Source organism: Aedes albopictus, chromosome 3 (assembly GCF_035046485.1).
Source record: "Aedes albopictus strain Foshan chromosome 3, AalbF5, whole genome shotgun sequence".
NCBI classification, from domain to species: Eukaryota; Metazoa; Arthropoda; class Insecta; order Diptera; family Culicidae; genus Aedes; species Aedes albopictus.
This window is the reverse complement of record NC_085138.1, coordinates 441,604,080-441,621,527: the sequence shown is the minus strand read 5'-3', so window position 1 is coordinate 441,621,527 and position 17,448 is coordinate 441,604,080. Positions and strand designations below refer to the sequence as shown.

General features: G+C 35.3%; 1 protein-coding gene and 2 non-coding genes across 4 annotated transcripts; 1 reads left to right on the top strand and 2 right to left on the bottom strand.

Annotated features, from left to right (window-relative positions):
- Positions 1 to 8,634: 8,634 nt before the first annotated feature.
- Trnag-gcc (transfer RNA glycine (anticodon GCC)) lies at positions 8,635 to 8,705 on the bottom strand. Its single transcript has one exon. It is a non-coding gene; the product is annotated as a tRNA-Gly (tRNA).
- A 261-nt stretch (positions 8,706 to 8,966) lies between these two features.
- On the top strand, positions 8,967 to 9,038 carry Trnad-guc (transfer RNA aspartic acid (anticodon GUC)). Its single transcript has one exon. It is a non-coding gene; the product is annotated as a tRNA-Asp (tRNA).
- A 628-nt stretch (positions 9,039 to 9,666) lies between these two features.
- LOC109407639 (RNA-binding protein 45) lies at positions 9,667 to 15,988 on the bottom strand. Of its 2 annotated transcripts, XM_019680790.3 has the most exons (4): positions 15,655 to 15,988; positions 15,044 to 15,528; positions 10,243 to 10,733; positions 9,667 to 10,055 (listed from the first exon to the last, which is right to left on the bottom strand). In XM_019680790.3, the coding sequence occupies exons 1-3, from the start codon at positions 15,936 to 15,938 to the stop codon at positions 10,264 to 10,266; spliced, it is 1,239 nt and encodes a 412-aa protein (XP_019536335.3). In that variant the 5' UTR covers positions 15,939 to 15,988; the 3' UTR covers positions 9,667 to 10,055; positions 10,243 to 10,263. The 2 variants fall into 2 exon arrangements, with proteins under 2 accessions (XP_019536335.3, XP_062716859.1); XM_062860875.1 differs by having other exon boundaries at positions 9,667 to 10,733.
- Between the last annotated feature and the right edge of the window lie 1,460 nt (positions 15,989 to 17,448).

The following is a 17,448-nucleotide window of genomic DNA, read 5'->3' as shown; positions in this document are numbered from 1 at the left end:
AAAAACGGCCGAGAAATGCCTTGTCAAAGTTGGACTTCCGACTTTTTTTGCACCCTTGGTAGTTCGCGGGAGTTTTCACCCCCTCAGTAGTTTAAGTGTTAAAGGTGAGTGACCTTTTTAGACACAGACATACATACACACACATACACACATAAACCCATCACCTGAATTCGTCGAACTGAGTTGATTGGTATAAGAGAATTGACCCTCCGATCCTTCAATCGAAAACTCGTGTAGGGGGGGGGGGGGGGTGGGGGTAAGACGGACATGTTTAGAAAACACTCTATTTTGACAGTGTATAAAATGCGATAATTAAAATTTTATCTCCATACTATTTACTTCAACTAAGGTACTTTACAGTCTGCAAGCTGATTTTGCAATAAAATTTGATTTTCCATGACTTTTGAGAAAATTAAAAAGTGATCTCCAAATGTATGATTTTCAAATGTGTGGGTAAGACGGACCGGTAGGGTGGGTCAGATGGACACGTTTGGAAAATTAGCTAATAAACCATTAATTGTGTTAAATGATGTTTATGGCCGTTTATATTCGGTAGATCAATCATTGTAGAATCTAAATTTGGCTTTGTATCTCTTAGCGAAACGTGTTTTTGCAAATTAAAATCTATTTTGTAAATTGGAAACCTCCATACACTTTTAAACGCCTAACAGTATGCAATGCTCGGTTAATTTAACGAAGTTCAAACTATTCCAATAACAAAACATCTAATATAATGAATTTTTAAACAAAAAATCAATATGAAATGCTTTACACGGTTTCCACAATCATTTTTGTACTCCATAGATTTCAGTCTGTGAACAATGTGTGGGTTTTAATGTGTTTTTCAAGGCACTATCAAAGTAACCCCAACAGTGTCCGTCTTACCCACTCTCAAGGCGGACCGTCTTACCCCCACACAACGCAAAATATTAATTGCACTACCGTTATCCATAATCCATGAAATTTACCTGAATTTCGTTGTGTATAGCACGGAACAGTTTAAAACAGCTGGGAAACTCAAAATAAAATGCAAAAACTTTGCAATTTAATGTTTAAAAAGCTTATTTATTGCCGTTAAAAAATTAGATCCCATCACAAAAGCGTGTAGCCAGGTGAACAATAGTTTATTTTTTTGCACTTTTGACATATTTATTCTCTCATGGAATGGTTCAATAATCGTCAACTGATAATAAGATAGAGTTAATCGTAAAACAAAGCCAAATTTCAGCTCTTAAGGGACAGAACTAGTCGGTGGTCCGTCTTACCCATATGAGTACACTTTGGTGTACAAGAAAGGCAAATATCACAAAAATTAAGAAAAATGTATAGTACGTTGTTAAATGCAAATATTATTAAGGGTATTCACTAAACAGATTAAATCATGAAATTGCAATGAAATAATCAAAAATTGCCTTGGTGGTCGCAATCACCAATCAGTTTACACTGTTTAGTAAAGTATGAATAATTAGCATTAAGTTAAAATTCACAAATAAAAAAAAAAAAAAACTGTTTAGTAAACCCCCTGATTATTTAAAAAAAATATAAAAAAAATCTTTTAATATTAGAAAAATAATTTTAGAGTGTATTCAACTCCCCTGAACTCTTTTACTATGATAGAATGACTGGGGAAATATATAGCATATGTTAATTGTTGCGGTTCAATACAAAAGAACCAATGTCATCTGAAAGGTGACCAAAACATCAGATTTTCTATTATTTAAAATAATATAAATACGCTGCAAAAGGTACCGTAATCCGGGGTCAAATTGATCACTTTTAAACAACTTTTGCGGATAACATTGATTGCAATTCAAATATTGCCAAAAGTTTTTTTGAAAACAAGTACAGAGTGGATCTCTATAAAACTGAAAAAATTGAAAATTAAAATTTATGTCACTTTATGGCAAATTTGATCAGCATATAATGGAACATAGGCAAGAATAGAAAATGGCCTTGTCCGCTTAATGTTGTATTGCTAAACCCGAATAACGTGTCAAAACTCTTACAACTAGCAAATTCAACTGTTAAAAGCAAAATTTCCTTTGAAATAAGCGAGTTTTGTCACAATAAATGACTATTTTATCGAAAAAATGAAACTTTTTAAAGTGATTATTGTTCCACCTTACTTCTCATTCAAGGTTGCACAAAAATGTGAACACAGAAAGTTTACAGTAACAGCTAGTGGTAATCGAATGTCTACCATACGCGCCAACTTGTGACGTAGTTGGGGGGGCGAGGCCTCTCAAAATCAATCAAATTCGGAAAATTTCGACACAGTTCACCTAGTTTAGGCATATTTACGTGAAAACTAGTGCATTGAGCTGAAAAAAGTTGAATTTTGTCCAATTTTGGAGAGCTTCGCCCCCCCAACTACGTCACAAGTTGGCGCCTATGAATGTCTAGTACCAACGATTTCAGCTAAGCAAGAGACATATTGAAAATCAATGAAAATAATAAAGCAAAACTAACTTTTTTCTAAAAGTTGAAAAGTTTGCACTTAACTCTAGACATCTCTAAATAAGGCGAAACTGGAAGCATTTTCTCATTTTTTCGGTTTTTGATTTTTTATTAAATAACGAAGCAATATTTTCAAAATCGGTTTTCGTACACATGTAGAGTATGGATCAAGGTATCTTCAGAATTTTTTTGAGGTGGAAAATGTTTTCCATTTTTGCAGAACCATTTTTTTGTGAAATTTTGTTCAAAAATGGTTTCTGAAAAAACGAAAAACATTTTCCACTACAAAAAAAAAACCAGAAGATACCTTGATCCATTTTCTACATGTGCACGAAAACCGATTTTGAAAATATTGCTTCGTTATTTAATAAAAAATCAAAAACCAAAAAGCGAGGAAATGCTTCCAGTTTCGCCATAAGATGGGGTAAGAAGTTTATGATCATAACGACGTTTAGAAGTTTCTCAAATGGAATTGCAATGTAGTACCCAATGTAGTACACTATAGTGATCAATTTCACCCGCTGATAAATTTGACCCCTGTTTATGGTACCAAAAACCATTTCGAGGCATACAGAACAGTCCTCAAAATCAGCTAAAAATATAAAAATTTTAATTGCCCAGGGAAGAAAAAATACAAAAATGCTCAAACTATATCCCGTCGGGGTTGAGTATTAGAGGGTTGAACCAATTTCCAGTATAACAAGTTATTTTACAAAGATTTTCTTGTTTTAATAGTTGCGAGTTGAAAACTTCAACGACGAATCCTCTGAAATTCCTTTGGCATCATTTCCTTCCGCAATTCCTTTGCAAATTTCTATGGCAGTTTATTGTGATTCCTTCCATCGTTATTTCTCTAGACTTTATATTTATTGTTATGCTTCCGAAAACTGCTTCGACAATTTGTGTATAAATTTTGTCGGCCTTTCTTTTGTAAATTTAGTCGAACATTTCTTTGGGAATTCCTTTAGCTATTTCACCGAGAATTTCTACGGCGATCTTTTTGTAAACTACTTCGGTGCTCAGCGATTTGTTTGGAAAATACCTTTTGCATCTTCTTCAAAAATTTATAGGAAGCTGCTTTGAACATTTTTCTAGAAATTATTCAGGCCAATAATTTGGAAATTCGTTAGACAGTTGCTTAAGGGGATTTTTCCTTAATTTCTCCGGCAGATTCTTTGGGATTTCTTCCGGTACTTTATTTGTGATTTTTTTCAAGAATTTCTTTGAAGAAATTAAAAAAAAATCGATTTTCAAAAGAATATCCGAAGAAATTTGAAAATGGAATTTCCCAATTTTCTAAAACCATCCTAAGAAATTCATAAAATACCTCCCAGTATAATTTCTAATAAATTTGCCTAAAAAGTCTCCAATGGAGTTCCAAAAGAAATTCCTTCAATATTTGCCAAAGCAATTCAAGCAGAAATTATAACAGATTTTCAAAGCAATTGGACAAATCAGAGCCTAAAATAATTGACACATTCCGAAAATTTCGAATAATATGCAGAAGGAGTGTCGGAAGGAATCCCTAAAGAATTAATTTTAATAAATATAGCCTACTTAGTATCCAATGGAGTTCCCAAAGAAGTTCCCATAAAAATTTCCGAAGGAATTCCATAAGAAATTATAACACATTTTCAAGGCAATTGAAAAAAATCAAACCCCAAGTTGCCGGAAAAATATCCATTTCAATTTTCACAAGTATTCAGAAAAAGTATTTTACGAAGGGATTTTCAAAGAATATACAGAAGGAGCTTCGGGAGGAAACTCCAATGAATTGCAGGAAGAGTTTTCTAAAGAACTATTTCCAAAGTTTACTATTACTTTAGAGCTTTTAGTAGAACTTGTTACTTCAGACTCTAGTTTAATTTAAAAACACTTCACTAATACTTCACTTTTGCAAAAGAAAATAAAAAATGAATAACTCTTTTAAAGAAAAACTAGAAAGGACGAGCAAATTCCTTTTAATTCTACTACTGTGCTTATCTTCGGACAAATAGGCCTATTTCGTCTGTGACTTACAGACTTCTTCAGTGTCAAGTGCTCGACTGAAGAAAACCTCGCATTCGTTGTGGTATTTATACTAGGAGTGTATGTGTAGGTACGTGTGTGGGTAAAAGTGTAGGTATAAAAATGTAGGTACAAAAGTATTAAAGATGCAAAATCCGAAGTTTACATGTTCTTCTACACAACCACAAAACACAACACAAGAACTAACTGGGTTAGTGGTCAATCGCTCTTCCGAACAGTTTACGGAAGAACAGTTGACCCTTCTCAACAAAGGTCTTAACTACGCAGTACACTCTAAACTAGATTCAACACAAACCATAATCGACATTGAAACAGCTATCAACACGAACAATTTACAGACACCACAGATTCAAGAAATCAGAACACAAACAGCTAACACTATTCAAAACACACAACAAAACAAATTGAACAAAGAACACCTGAAAGAACAACGTATAATCAAAGAACTTAACCAGAAACCAGTTTTCTATCTGAAAGCTGACAAAGGAAACAAAACAGTAACCATGAACAAAGAGGACTATGATGAAATAATGAATAACAAGATTCAAAATGGACCTTACCGAAAACAACGTACTGATCCTCTTCCAGGATTAGTAAGACGTGTTGACAAAACTCTCAAAGAGTCTACACCAGTTTTAGGAAGCGTCATTAAAAGCCTGAAAGAATCTAACCCTTCATTGCCAAGAATAAAAGGACTTCCCAAAGTTCATAAACCTGGAAATGAAATGCGTGAGATTGTTTCAGCCATTGGTTCATCTACACACAAAATTGCCAAATATTTAGTACAAGAATTCCAAAACATGCCTAAAAAATTTCACAGTAGATCTGTCAAGAATTCCGAACAATTTACAGAACTAGTACAGAATATATCCGTTAACGACGATGAAATTTTAGTTTCATTCGACGTTAAATCACTATTTCCAAGCATTCCAGTTAAAGAGGCCATTAACCTACTAGAAGATTGGCTTCTGAACCAATATGAAGATTCAGATTCAGATTGGAATAAGAAAGTTCGTACATACATCAAATTAACCAAACTTTGTATGGAAGAAAATTATTTTTCGTTCAGAAATGAAACCTACAAACAACTTAATGGTGCCCCCATGGGCAATCCACTTTCTCCATTTTTAAGTGAAATTTTTATGGCAAATTTGGAAAAACGCTTAGAAAACAACAAACAGCTTCCTGAAGTCTGGTGGAGATACGTCGACGACGTGTTTAGCATTGTTAAGAAACATCTTTTACCTGAAATCTTGAACAATATCAATAATGCACACAAAAACATCGAATTCACTTGTGAAATTGAACAGAACAACCAACTACCATTTTTGGACATACTCATCGTAAAACAAGAATCAACACTTTCCTTCGAAATTTACAGAAAACCGACACACACTCAACGCACTATTCCAAATTCATCAAATCACTCACATCAACACAAAATTGCATCCTTCAATCACATGATACACCGAATGCAGACACTTCCACTTAGTGAAACAGGAAAAACGAAAGAACTTAACTACATTTTCGAAACAGCACAGTTGAACGGTTACACAAAACAAACAATACAACAGATCATCAACAAAAAGACACAACAACAATACAGACGTTCTTTGACTACACTGACACGGACAGAACCTACACTTAAACGGATAACTGTGAACTACAACAATGACACCAAAAAACTCCGACCAATTCTCAGAAAGTTTGGTTTTGAATTAGTTTTCACAAGCAAAGCTAACCAACTTCAAACTCTCTTAGGATCTACGAAAGACCCGTTGGACAACTTAACAAAATCTGGTGTTTACAAAATAACATGTAATCACTGTGACAAAATATACATAGGACAAACAAAACGCACACTCAACACACGATTCAAAGAACACATAACGGAAGTATCAAAAGCACACAAAGACACAGACAAGGGACTCATTCATCATTTTAAATCTAAAGTTGCTGAACATATTTTCAATGAAGGACATTTTTTGAATACTTCAAATATTAAACTCTTACGACACATAACAAACCCATGAAAACTTGATGTTGCAGAAAGTTTAGAAATTTACAAACAAAACAATAAAAAACTACTCAACAAGGATCAGGGCAATGGGTACACGTGGCTGTTTAAATTTTTACCTAACACACACAAAACATTACACAATACACAAAACACAAATTGACTACCTACCAAATCGGCAGGAAAAAAAAAAAAAAATAACACAACATACACCAATTGACTACCTACCAAATCGGTAGGAATTTTCCTAGCTTTAGGTATCTTATTGACACCCTGTTTCCTAACAGGTAGATACTCCCCCTTTTTTACAAATCTGTACCTACAATTTTGTACCTACAATTTTGTACCTACATTTTTATACCTACACTTTTACCCACACACGTACCTACACATACACTCCTAGTATAAATACCACAACGAATGCGAGATTTTCTTCAGTCGAGCACTTGACACTGAAGAAGTCTGTAAGTCACAGACGAAATAGGCCTATCTGTCCGAAGATAAGCACAGTAGTAGAATTAAAAGGAATTTGCTCGTCCTTTCTAGTTTTTCTTTAAAAGAGTTATTCATTTTTTATTTTCTTTTGCAAAAGTGAAGTATTAGTGAAGTGTTTTTAAATTAAACTAGAGTCTGAAGTATTTCCAAAGACCATGTCAGAGAAATTCTCAAATGAATTTTTGGAAACATCATCAAAAGAATTTCTGTCGGTGAGAAGAATTGGATTTATATATACATGAAAATATATTAAAAAGTTTTGAATAAATTTCTGAAAGAATTAAAACAATTGAAAGAATTGTCGCGCAAATTCTGAAGAAAAGAATTACCAAAAATTTATTTCCGAAGTAAATTAAAGCTTAAGAAATCTCGAAGATTTTGTCTTATAATGTCATAAGAATTATGATCGGAAATAATAAAATTATTACCGAGGCAGTTTCAAGGGGGTTGCCGATAAATATCTTAAAGAAATTGTCGAAAGAATATTTAATAACCAATATACATAAATCCAAAAATAGTACTGAAAAACCACAAAAAAAAATGCAGAAGAAACGGCCGGAGACATTTCCAAAGAAATTTGCGTCGCAGTTTTCAGAGTCATTGCCCAATGAATAACGGAAAACATTACCAAAATAATTCCTTAAGTTGTTGCCGTTGGAGTTGCTGGAGAAATTGAATAAAGCTTCAACAATTTGCTGATATAATTAATCCTCCTAAGATGCTAGGTTAGGTACATGATGGCGTAACATACGTTCAGCGTGCCTGTCTGGAGCATATTGACTCCAACATCCTATTATGGTTAATAGAAAAACGCTTGAGCAGCTACTAAAACGATAAACGATATAAAAATATATGAAGGATTTGCCAATGAAAATTTGGCACTTAAGCTCCTAATGGAATTGATGTTGAAGTTTCCATGTAATTATCGTCGTTTTTTTAAAGGATGTGTTGAAAAGTTTTTTTGTAAAAACCTTCAAACTTGTTATCGAAAAAAATCTCGAAGGCATTTCCATAGAAGATCCAAAAGAGTTGTTGAAGAAATTTGTCAAATCCAAAGGGGTTTCCAAAACGAATCTAAATTGGATAACAAATTGCAAAACAACATACAACTGAATTGTTGGGAAAATTCTCTGATGAATTTCCAAAACAATGTTTTTTTTTCAAAAATACAAATTTAATGTAATTTATAAAAATAATTGTAGTTTTTAAGAATTGTACTCACAATTACTCTGTAAAATTGTTTTCATGTTCACTTAGTTCTGTACTGTTCAACTAGTAAACCAAAAAGGCTGTCGCTACTAATGTTGTGTTCAAACCAAAAATGCTAATAAGTTTCCGAATTTTTAGTTTAAGTATTCAAAAATTTCGGAAAGATATTTTTATACAAATTATTTTGTATTTTCCATGATTTCCTAGATACGCCAATATGAAATACAGTGAGTTTATTTTCATTGTAAACATTTATTCCATTTCAAGAGAAAACTGCTATCAAAATTTCAATGATGACGATGATACTTAATGATGACGGTGAACTCAACGGTTCTAGATGTGATCAGAGATGGCAATGAAAGACTTCGTTTTGGAAACGTAACCTAGAAAAAACAGTTTGTTTTGTAACGCAAGCAAAAAAGGATAGATGCATCGGCCGGGAATCGAACCCGGGCCGCCCGCGTGGCAGGCGAGCATTCTACCACTGAACCACCGATGCCTTCTTGATATGGACATTGTTACAAACCAAGATTTCATTCGATCCGTAACGCAGAGAGATGGAATTCCAAAATTCGAGCAGTTTTCATAGTAGCAATTGGCAACACTGGAATCACATGCACCCACACATACACACATACAAAGTTATCTGACGGCTTCCAGTTTTCTACAAGCTGCCGAAGTATGGATGCTTCTTTTCAAGTAAATAACATGGGTGGAGAAATGTAGAACAAATTACGCTTTAAGAAGATTGTGAAACAAGTCCTCGATAGTATAGTGGTAAGTATCCCCGCCTGTCACGCGGGAGACCGGGGTTCGATTCCCCGTCGGGGAGGATTTCTTTTTGATGTTTTTGATATTATTTTTTTAATATTATATTAAACAAGTTGAGGTCGAAATACGTTCTTAGTGGAATTAAAAGGAACACTTAACCCGATTTTCTTTTTACTTTCAGGTATTTTCTTTTTACTTTCAGGTATTCCAATCACACGCCCGGGTTCATCATCATTAGGGGTACTCATTAAACAGATTAAATTGCTGCGTAAGCCATGTTTTTCTGCATATTTGAAATGTTTCATGATTTTGCAAATGAAATAATCAAAGATTACCTTGGTGATCGCGACGTTTAATCAGTTTAACCAGTTTACGCTGATAAATGAATCCTCCTATTATTTATCTTTTATGTTCAAGTCCTCTCATCGGTTTCCTGGGTTCGGTTCGTTTGAGATACGGACCTCACATGATGATGATGATGCCATTTATAATTGTCTCAAAAAGATAAGAAAATTTCAAAGAAAATAGGAAGAAATCAGTATGCACTTTTTCGTCACTAGCTTTTGAAAAGCTATGCATAATTATATAATAATGAAAGTGGCTTATTCCGACAGGGATTGAATTTCGGATGGATGAACGTATAAAAGTGTTATTTAAGTTTTGATTATTTCGAAGTATTTTATTTGTAATTTGTTTTTTTTTCACTGAGCAAGTTGAAAGTACTGAACTGGATGCAGGACGTATGCAGTTCATTTATTGTATGAATGAACGAAGCTTCCAGCATTAGTTTCAAACTTTCCACCAAATTTCCTCGATTTCTAGATTTTGCTGTTTGGAATTCTAATTGCAAGTTCCTCTTTCTATTCAAAGTAGATTTGATCACATTTGCAGTGTTTAAAGTTCAGTTAGTTATTTGAATAATAGGTGCATGTTTAAATGGTTTTTACCAGGAACGATGATTACAATTTCCCAAGTTAGAGTATCCTGATTTATTTCCATATATGAATTCGTTCAAAAAAGTATAATTCAATATTCTCTTCCGCTGTATGTTCCTTTCAATCGTTTTCATGTTTAAATTCTGGAAATGACAAAAAATCGAAAATCGTGGATTGCCTGTTATTAAAATTGGAGAAAGTGGATTAGTGCTGAAAGAGAAAATGTATAATTCGAGAAAAATCCTCATCGATCGAGATCCATGCTGAAACGAGAGTAAAAGACACCTACGAAAAAAAAAACAATCAAGTCGCTCACAGAGCGAATCTTACCCTGACATCCTCGGAACAGGCCTAGTGCTCCGTCTGCTTCCGCTTCTTGTTATCGTTCTGCTCCATGCATTCCAAAACCTTCAGCCGACAGTCGCCCAACTGGATTCCATGTAACTGTTGGATGGCACGATCGGCGGCCACTTCGCTAGCAAATGCTGCGTAGCCGTGTCGCTTTCCCGGAATCAAATACACATTGATGAGATCACCGAATCTACAGAATGCATCCTGCAGCAGTTTCACCGATACGGCTTCGGGCATGCAGATAAAGAACGCCTTCTTGGCACATTGTGTCGTCTGGGGATTGAGGATAGGTTTTGGTGGACCTAACTGGGACAGCACATCGTTGGGGGTGATTTCGTCGCGGAATTCATTCTCATAGCGAACGATTATGCGTTCTCCAATGGGGTACTCCAGTCCATGGATTTTGTCTACCGCACGCTGAGCTTCGTCCTTACTGGAATACACAACCGAAGCGGTGATGTTGATGTCGTCTGGGAAAGGAAATTTACGTTAGCTACTGAAATACTTATACTTCTTTTAGGAATAGTTTTGAGTATCAATATTATTTTGTAAAATAAGAACTTATATGCATCTAATTCTGAGAAATCTAAGAAATACTACTAGTTTATTTTCGCACACTTCCCAATGCCTCATAGCCAATTTAATTTCAATGAGTAAATCATGCTTTAGCTTTCATATCATATGAAAACATATTGTAAAACAACTACCAATTCCTAAAATAATAAGTTTGAATGATTGTTCCTTGAATTTGATTCCCATCTAGTCCACGTCTATTTCGGGCACAACATGAATTTAATTTCCGTTACAGCTTCCATGGCACACTATGGTACATAGGATGGTTAAAAGTTATGATTTGATCTTAGTTGTGTATTCGAAAAGTCGGTCAAATTCTTCGCAATCCAAATCAAATCATTCGTTCAAATTACTTTTGAGCAGAAAGATTTTAAATTAAGATAGGTGTACTTTTAGAATTAGAACCAACTTTTTCAGGTAACATTTGGGTCCACCGTTCCATAACACGCCATCACAGTGCAACAAAGAAATCTTTCTCTGTGGTTGTGAAATACGATGTTTCGTATACAGACAATCTGCGCATATTTCTACAATTGAGCAGTGAAATCTAACTTTGAAGTGCCACAGAGCTTTTGTGGGGTGTGAATTGAGAGTAAGTTCTATAAGTGAAATTGGCCAAGTGAAAATTTAACGGCGATGAAGAACAATTCGGCTAGCTGCTGCTTTGGAGTGGTTGCCTTCGTCGTAAGTCGTAAGAAGAGTGAAGTTTAAAGTGAAATTTTGCGTAATTATTCGATTTTCAGTGCGTTAGGAGCTAGTTGTTGATAGTCTACATCTTTTTGCTTTCATCCAATGATTCACTTCTGATATGACGGGAATAAGCGCATACGACGAATCAAATTTCTACCCTATTTTGAATCCATATTGTTTGTTCGCTTATTGATAACGTTTGTACTTGATGTATTCTTTGGAGCAAGCCCTTGCACAAGGGAGGGGTTCCGGGGGTTTAATCCCTCTCATTGCCGATGTTCCATATATTATGCGCCCCACCGCCCTCTGTCACAATTATGATTAGCCCCTCTCTTGACGCCTTTTCTGTGTACGGACCTGCTTTGGAGAATTACTTGACTTTTCAATTCGATTGTGACATCAAAAACACCTTATGTTCTCTTACGGTGACGTTTCGTTCCGAACCAGATCTTCATCAAGGATTCGAGTTTTGGTCGTTTTTTATCGTTTTTAAGATTTTTCAACTCTTAACCGTCAATGGATATTACACAGCGTAACAAAAATTAACTTTTGGTCTGTCTCAAGAGCAAACTTATGTGTCTCTGACAGATTTTAAGCCGCTGAATCCGAATCCGGGCTCAGATTTGCTCCAACACGTCACAATTTTGAGCTATACCTCAATTTATAGGGCAAAATATGCGATTTTGGGCTTTTATGACTGCAAGTTATTAAGCATGGAAATATTTTTTTTAATCAATCAAAAGGTTAATTGGTCAATTAACATCTAAATTAACGACTCACGCAAAATATTTCGTTTTACCAAATCGAATTTGATAGTTTTAAGCGATTTATGTTAGGTACGATATTTCCCATACAAGTCACCCTCCAAAAATTGCATGCAAGTTTTCATACTAACATTAAATGCTTAAATCTATCAAATTTGATTACGTAAAACGAAATATTTTGCATGAGTCGTTAATTTAGATGTTAATTGACCAATTAACCTTTTGATTGCTTAAAAAAATATTTCCATGCTTAATGGCTTGCAATCAAAAAAGCCCAAAATCGCATATTTTGCCCTATAAATTGAGGTATAGCTCAAAATTGTGACGTGTTAGAGCAAATCTGAGCCCGGATTCGGATTCAGCGGCCCATAATCCTTCAGAGGCACATAAGTTTGCTCTTGAGACAAAAAAATGTTGCGCTGTGTTATCGTTTCCAGTCCATTTAAATTACTTTCGCTATTGTTTTTTCAAAACTTTCATCTACATTCCAGGAAACGCAGATAAACAGAAACGAAATCTTTGGATTACTTTTAGAATTATAACAGAAACCACTGAATAATTCAAGAATTCCAAGAAAAATTACTAAAGAATTTGTTCATGGGAACACGGCAAAATTTCAAGTGGCATTTCTTACAGAACTATTCATTCTTTCCTTTTCTTCGTCCTAGACTCGCCTACTATAATAACATTTGTGTTTTTAGCCTACTACAGGAACTTTGAAAGAACTTCTCCATAATATTTTCATAAATGTTAGAGTATTTGTAGATTTCGTATCGTAATGAATTTAAAATTGATTAATTTCACCAAAATCATCAAAAAACTTTTGATAAAAATTCCGGAAAACTTACTTTAAAAAATACGAATGAAGTCCTGGTTAAGTGCCAGGAATGAATTCTTTCGTAGTTCCCCTACAGAACCCTTTCCACGAAATATTCCTTGAATTTATCAAAGGTTTTTTTCCTGACTTTCACCAGTTCTTCTGAGTTCTCCTCTGGAGAGGGTTTTTAATGTGCTTGCTCCCATAAATAGTTTTTTTCCGAGATTTGTTCAGTGTTCTTTTGGGATTTCCGAAAGTTTTATCTATCAAAGTTTCCTGAATGTCTCACACCACAATCACAATCGAATTCTTTATGACCCTGCTGAGCCGAAAGTTGAAAATCTTTCGTAACCCAGTCTCACAGCGCCAGTTCAACTTTTCCCCAGAATCTGGGGGGCAAGTCATACATAAGTAAGCACACTGTTGTACACGGATGAAGTAATTTTTTGAATTCAATCACACTACCCTTAAGGAGATACTTCAGATAATACAAACATGGCTGCCACAATGGCCGACATGGTCCTCTACTCACGTTTTCAAGAGCACCAATCTTGAAAATTTGTAAACAAATGCTCTCGATTTGTAAAAGCTACCTCTTTTTGGAAGTGAGCAAAGCCAGGAAAAACAAATGCGGCTTGGATCGATGCTTTGTTCGTCAGATTTGTGCCTCTAAAGTTTATATGAAAAATTGCAATGGGATTTCTTGATGTTTCACCTTAAGAGCCGACGAAAATTGTCCAAAATAGTGCACAACGAAAAGTCCAAATAGTGCACAACAAAGTCACTAAACGTCAGAAAGAAATTGCTGTAGGAATACTCACATCAGCTACAGGGGTTACTCAAAATAACTGGGACAGGTAAAATTTTCACTTTTCAAAAAAATGTTCAACTCGCTGTAACTTTTTGAAAAGTGCATCAAATATTCTCAATTTTTTACTGTAAGTTCATCAACTAGTTGTGTATAAGTAGTCCAATTTGAAAGAAGATCGGACTATTGTCCACGGAGTTATAAAGATTCTAGAAAAAGGTAAAATTATCCGATAGCCAACTTTGAGCTGTTATATCTCCGGATTCAATGAACCGAATGCAATGAAGTTTTAACCATTCATGACTTGTATAATAAGCTATGAAAAACCTTTGACTTAACTTAAAATTCTTAACACGGAAGAAAATTATAACGATTAGATTATTTTTCTAATAAAACACCAAATTATCCAAAACTTTAACATCGTTTCAAAATTCAAGATGCAAATTATAGTTCAATTAATTTCCCTCTAAATGACATATATAAATGTGTTGTGAAGCAAAGTTACAACATAGCCGCTAATGTATTGAGAAAGTAATGGGATGCGTATTAGAAATTGAGGAATTTACTACAAAAACGTGAAATGAATGAAATCGTTATAACTTTTTCTCTTGTTAAAAATTTTAAGTTAAGTTAAACGTTTTTAAGAGTTCCTCATATAAGTCATGAATGGTCAAAATTTATCCGGAGATATAAAAGCTCAAAGTTGGCTATCGAATAATTATACCTTTTTCAAGAATCTTTATATCTTCGTGAAGAATAGCCCGATCTTTTCCAAATTTGAACCACTGATACACAACTAGTTGATGAACTTACAGTAAAAATTTGATATTTGAATATTTGATGCCCTTTTCAAAAAGTTACAGCGAGTTGAACATTTTTTGAAAAATAAAAATTTTATCTGTCCCAGTTATTTTGAGTATCCCCTGTATATCTAAAGTACTCTTATTGCATTGAAACATTCAGAAATGTACCAGCCCCTGGCTGAAAATCTCGATAATAAAGAGGATAAAAATTGAAACCTTCACGACCTAGGCCACTTCTGGACATTTCCCAAAAAAAAATCTCAGCAACTTTAATGTTCCACGCTAAAAATTAAAACATCATTAAACTATCAAACATGTAACTTACTTTGCGTAACAATGTTGCAGTACTTCATTCCAGGAGCAATGTCAAAAATCCTCCACAAGCGGTCCTGGTTCAGACTATTGCTACAGATAACCACCAGTTTGACGTCACCGCCAGGCCGGCCCGACTCCGGGGAATGTGTCCTCTTACGGCTGGAACCATTGGATGAATCGTGTTTCCCTCCGCTACTGGATTCCTTCTCCTTATTCAAAGCCTCCCGAGGTAGACAGAACTTGGCTCTGTAATTCGGATCACATCCTTCGATGGCCAGAGCCGTCTCCAGGAATGATGTGAATGTGATGTATGCCGCGCATTGACTTTGGTTCTTTTTATCAGGTACCAGACGTACCTGAGTAACCGTGCCAAACCGACTGAATTCGGCTTTGATGGCTTCCTCATCCTTCGAGACAGGAATAACCGCGAAAAGTCGCCGGAACTTGTACTCGTTCACTTCCTCCGGTGTACCATCTTCTTTCTTCTTTTGGTAGCTGCGAATCAAAAATAGTCCAGTTAGTATCCAAACAGATGCCGGAATAAATTCCAATCGCCATTTTGTTTTGGCCACACTCCCCCAATAAATCAAAAAACAACATCCACCCATCCGCAAAACTCACCTGGCCGAAATCATCACCTTGATCGGGCGTGTCTCGTTCTCAATGTAGGACCCATTCTTCCGCAGCCCGCGAGCCGCCGAGGACGTTTTGTTGAACTTAACATATGCAACCCCCTTGCCCTGGCCGGTCTTTTTGTCCACAATCACTATGCACTCTTCGATTTCGCCATCGTCGGCAAAGTGCTTCATAAGCTGTTCCTTGCTGATCTGGCGGCCGCATATCACGAACAGTCGGCTCATCGGTGGCTCCTCCGAGATCTCCCTACGGCCCGAATGTTCCTGCATGGCTGTTGATGATTGAGCAATCAATCACCGAAAGTAGCAGAATATCACTTACAAATCACTTACAATTACCCGACGGCAACAGTCGGGTAGACGAATGATGATATACTGAAAGCGAAACCAAACAACTCTCTACCACCATCTCCAGCAAGCTAGTGTATACACACAGTGCATTTGAGGCATGCTAACCCGTTAAAGAAACGGACACATCCAAGTGTAAGTCTCAGTATGTACTGCTACCTCTGCGTGAGAGATTTATTTTTAGAGAATTGTTGTGATGCTTAGATAACTGCTGCAGAGTTTTGATGGTCGCTTGTTTGTTTGAAAATTTAATGGATTGAATGACCGAATGACCTTAACATTTACTCGCCGACATATTGACACTTAAACATTTGAGTTTGTTCAATAAAGCTTTATGTTACCAATTTCCAGATAATTCTTGAATAAAACGTGAATTATGATAATATGAAACATGTAAAAATCTCTTTGATTAATCTATTGTCGAATTCGTTTATTTGCACCGCCTGCACCGCTTTGCCACCGGGTGTAGCAAACTTGCACCGAAACCGTTCGTTTATTCGCAGGTACTGTTCTGTTTTGACACCCGATTGGCACCGGTGCAAGAAAATGCTACACCCAGTTTGAGCGCGGTGTAGCAGGTACAAAGCTAGTTTTACCAATACATGCATATCGCTGAACTTGTATCGTGGTTTTGTTTGGGTAGGAATGATGATTTTCTCTTCGACATTAGGTAAACAGTTTTCTTGGATGTTCGTTTATTTTGAGATGTTTTAATTTCCAGACAGCAAATCTGTGCGTTTAAAAATTATTTTAACTTGATCGATGATTATCACGCCTTTCAACTTCTGAGGAATCTTCAAAATATATCGGTGAAATTTCAAAGAGTTGATTCAACGTAGGGTCTGGGACCATTTGGGCAGGGGCACCTATTTTGGGCACTTGCTTCTATAACTCGGTCAATTTCAAACCGATTGACTTGAGTTTTTGAGCTCGGCTAGATACTGTGCCTAGCTGATCGTGTCTCAAAAATCAAGTCAATCGGTTCAAAATTGACTGAGTTATAACAGCAAGTGCCCAAAATAGGTGCTCCTGCCCAAATGGTCCCAGACCCTATATATTTCCCATCACTATTTTTTTTTTGATTAATCGCAAATATGTGGATTACTTTTAATGATTTTAATCATCAGAATTTTCTGTCGCATGTTGATCTATTAATTATGAAAAAAAAAAAAATGACGTAATAAAGTTTTGATAAGCCCAGAATAGAATAAAAATCTATTCATTCAAAATGGACTGAACTATTACTGAAGTTACATTTTGTAGGTACAACCAGTCTCAAAAACCGTGAATTCTATTTTTTTCTTACAACAAATATTGATTTTTTGAATTATATTGAGTCAAACAAATATCACCAAAGGATGGTTAAAGCGTTTTTTTTTATTCTGTCTATGTTGTTAATATGAGTTGCGTTTCAATAAAGTTATGTTTTAAA

Bases quoted from the DNA above. Each gene is read 5' to 3' on its own strand.
- LOC109407639 (XM_062860875.1), bottom strand. From the start codon at position 15,938: ATGCAGGAACATTCGGGCCGTAGGGAGATCTCGGAGGAGCCACCGATG. The intron at 15,529-15,654 runs GTGAGTTTTGCG...TTTGATTCGCAG, and splicing joins AAGGTGATGATTTCGGCCAG to CTACCAAAAGAAGAAAGAAG. The intron at 10,734-15,043 runs GTAAGTTACATG...TTCCTTTCCCAG, and splicing joins CTGCAACATTGTTACGCAAA to ACGACATCAACATCACCGCT.